At 46.4% G+C, this 2,560-nt stretch overlaps 1 protein-coding gene across 5 annotated transcripts in view; it reads left to right on the top strand.

The window, feature by feature from the left end:
- The window catches only part of Otud5 (OTU deubiquitinase 5), a 39,832-nt gene that overhangs the window by 29,799 nt on the left and 7,473 nt on the right, over positions 1–2,560 (top strand). For all 5 annotated transcript variants that reach the window (XM_008842566.2, XM_029568038.1, XM_029568036.1 and 2 more), the window contains 3 exons: positions 1,339–1,403; positions 1,491–1,647; positions 1,743–1,891. In XM_008842566.2, the coding sequence (XP_008840788.1) occupies positions 1,339–1,403; positions 1,491–1,647; positions 1,743–1,891 (371 nt within the window). The remainder of the gene's footprint in view (positions 1–1,338; positions 1,404–1,490; positions 1,648–1,742; positions 1,892–2,560) is intronic.

Genomic DNA, 2,560 nt, shown 5'->3' with positions numbered 1-2,560 from the left:
TATTATTGTAGGGAGTGAATGTAGAGTTTAGCATCTAACAGTTTATGTTTTTGTTTTGAAAGCAAGACTGTTTGTGGCCTAGACTTGACTTTGAAGTTGGCAAGCCTCTACCTAGATTATTTAAGGTGTTTCCTTTCTTTTTCTTTCTTCTTCTTCTTCTATCTTTTTTTTTTTTTCTTTTTAAGACAGGGTCTCCCAGTAGCTCCAGCTGACCTGGAACTCACTGTGTAGACCAGGCTGGCCTCGAACTCACAGAGATCCGCCTGCCTCTGCCTCCCAAGTGCTGGGACTAAAGGTGTGTGCTACCACACCCGGCTTTTTTTTTAATTTACAAAGGCCATACTTACTTGTGTGAGGAAACCTCCAGTTTGGCAGTGTCGCTTTCTGTTACCTTTGGGCAAGCCACAGACTTTCCTGCCACCTCATTTTCCTCAAGTGAAAAATAAGGAGTATGGAGTAGATGATACCTGAGGCCACTTGAGGGACTTAGAATGTTGTTGATTTGTGTGAATGGCCAATCATGCTCTAAACAGAGTCATCTGCCAGAGATTCCTGTGGTTGTTACAGTACCATTCTTACCTGCACTTTCTTATTCTTGATTTATTTTATTTTTATGTGTATTAGTGTTTTGCCTGCATGTGTGTAAGTGCACTCATGTTGTACAGTGCCCATGGAGGACAGAAGAGGGCATCAAACCTGGAATTGGAGTTATGGATGGTTGTTAGCTGCCATGTGGGTGCTGGGATACAAACCCAGGTCTTCTGCAAGAACAGCCAGTGCTCTTAACTGAGCTCTCTCTTCAACCCCATACTCTCTTATAACTTAATGATTGTCCTTGCCTGAATCTTTTTGTTTTTTTTGAGACAGGGTCTCCCTTATAGCCCTAGCTTGCCTGGAACTTGCTATGCAGATCAGGCTGGCTCTGTCTCACAGAGATCTGCCTGCCTCTGCCTCCAAAGTCTTAGGATTAAAAGTGTGCACCACCATATAGGCCCAGGCTGGCTTTGAACTCATTATGTAGCTGAAGATGACCTTGTTCCAGTGTTACCTGCACAGCCTGAGTGCTGGGATCAGAGGCTTGTGCCACTACACTCGGTTTATGTGGGGATTAAATTCAGGGCTGTGTTTTTTTAAGTAAGCACACTAGCAACTGAGCTACATCCCTAGCCTTTGCTTGCCTTTTTCCACTACTCCTTTACAACAAGTGGAAGAACTCTGGGCCTTGGGGAAGGAAAGGGAGTTTTCCTAGTCCTCTAGCCCACCTTCTCCTTAATGATGACTCAGAACTCTTCTGGTTGCAGCTCTGACCCTATCCTCTCCTTTCTTTTGTCCCTCCAGCTGACCAGGTATATGGAGACCAGGATATGCATGAGGTTGTGCGAAAACATTGCATGGACTATCTGGTGAGACTGTGGGGGGATGCTTTGGGGCAGGAGGGGTGGGTGGATCTCCTTTGCATATAGACCTTAATTTTCCAATCTGTTCTACAGATGAAGAATGCTGACTACTTCTCCAACTATGTCACAGAGGACTTTACGACCTATATCAACCGGAAACGGAAAAACAACTGTCATGGCAATCACATTGAGATGCAGGCCATGGCAGAGATGTACAACCGGCCTGTGGAGGTGTATCAGTACAGCACAGGTACTTCTGTAGTGGGTAGGTGAGGGACTAATGGTGCCTCATCAGAGCCCACCACACTGGGCTCCCTGTGGATGCCGCCTTCTTTTTCTCCTCAGAACCTATCAACACATTCCATGGGATCCATCAAAATGAAGATGAACCCATCCGTGTCAGCTACCACCGGAATATCCACTATAATTCAGTAGTGAATCCTAACAAGGCCACTATTGGTGTGGGGCTAGGTCTGCCATCATTTAAACCAGGGGTAAGTGCGTCCCTGTGTCCATGGTGTATGCTAGGTGTGGAGTGTTGGTCCTGTGCCTAGTCCACAATTGTCTACCTCCTCTTTGAGTCTCCCCTGTATATGAAATCATTGAGTTACCATTGATCAGAGCTCATTCTGTGGTCTTGATTTGCTTGTCAGTGAACTGGCTCACTTATCTTTTACGCCTGTTGAAAGTGGCATTTTAGGATGCAGAGTTCTGTTTGCAAATGGTCAACTAGACCTTGGTCATAATGTCTAGGCTTCCACATGAATCTTCAACTTCACAGCTATTATAGATAGCTGGAGTCCTAGTGACTTAGAATGTAGCCCTGACCCACAGTTTATTGGCTGTGGATCCTAGGAGCAAGTTATTCAGGTTGGGCCCATACAGAAGGCACTTCCCATGAGTCTGAGACTTAGTATGTGTCACAGGATGGTGGTATGCTTTCCTAACACATGGTGGCAGATTATTCTCATCTTCCCCTTCCTCTCCTCCCCTTGTACCACCTCCTCCTCTGGTGCTCCCTATTCTCCCCCTTCACTACCTCCTCCCCTAATACCCCCCCATTCTCCTCTCCCCTCCTCCCCTTTCACTACCTACTCCCCTCATGCCCCCTATTCTACTCCCCCATCTTCCTCCCTCCTCTTCCTTTCTCCTCTAAGGCCTTC

The sequence above is a fragment of the Nannospalax galili genome, unplaced genomic scaffold, assembly GCF_000622305.1.
Source record: "Nannospalax galili isolate Female #2095 unplaced genomic scaffold, S.galili_v1.0 scaffold741, whole genome shotgun sequence".
Lineage (NCBI taxonomy): Eukaryota > Metazoa > Chordata > Mammalia > Rodentia > Spalacidae > Nannospalax > Nannospalax galili.
Note: the sequence above shows the minus strand (reverse complement) of the source record. Positions and strands in the feature narration are given on the sequence as shown.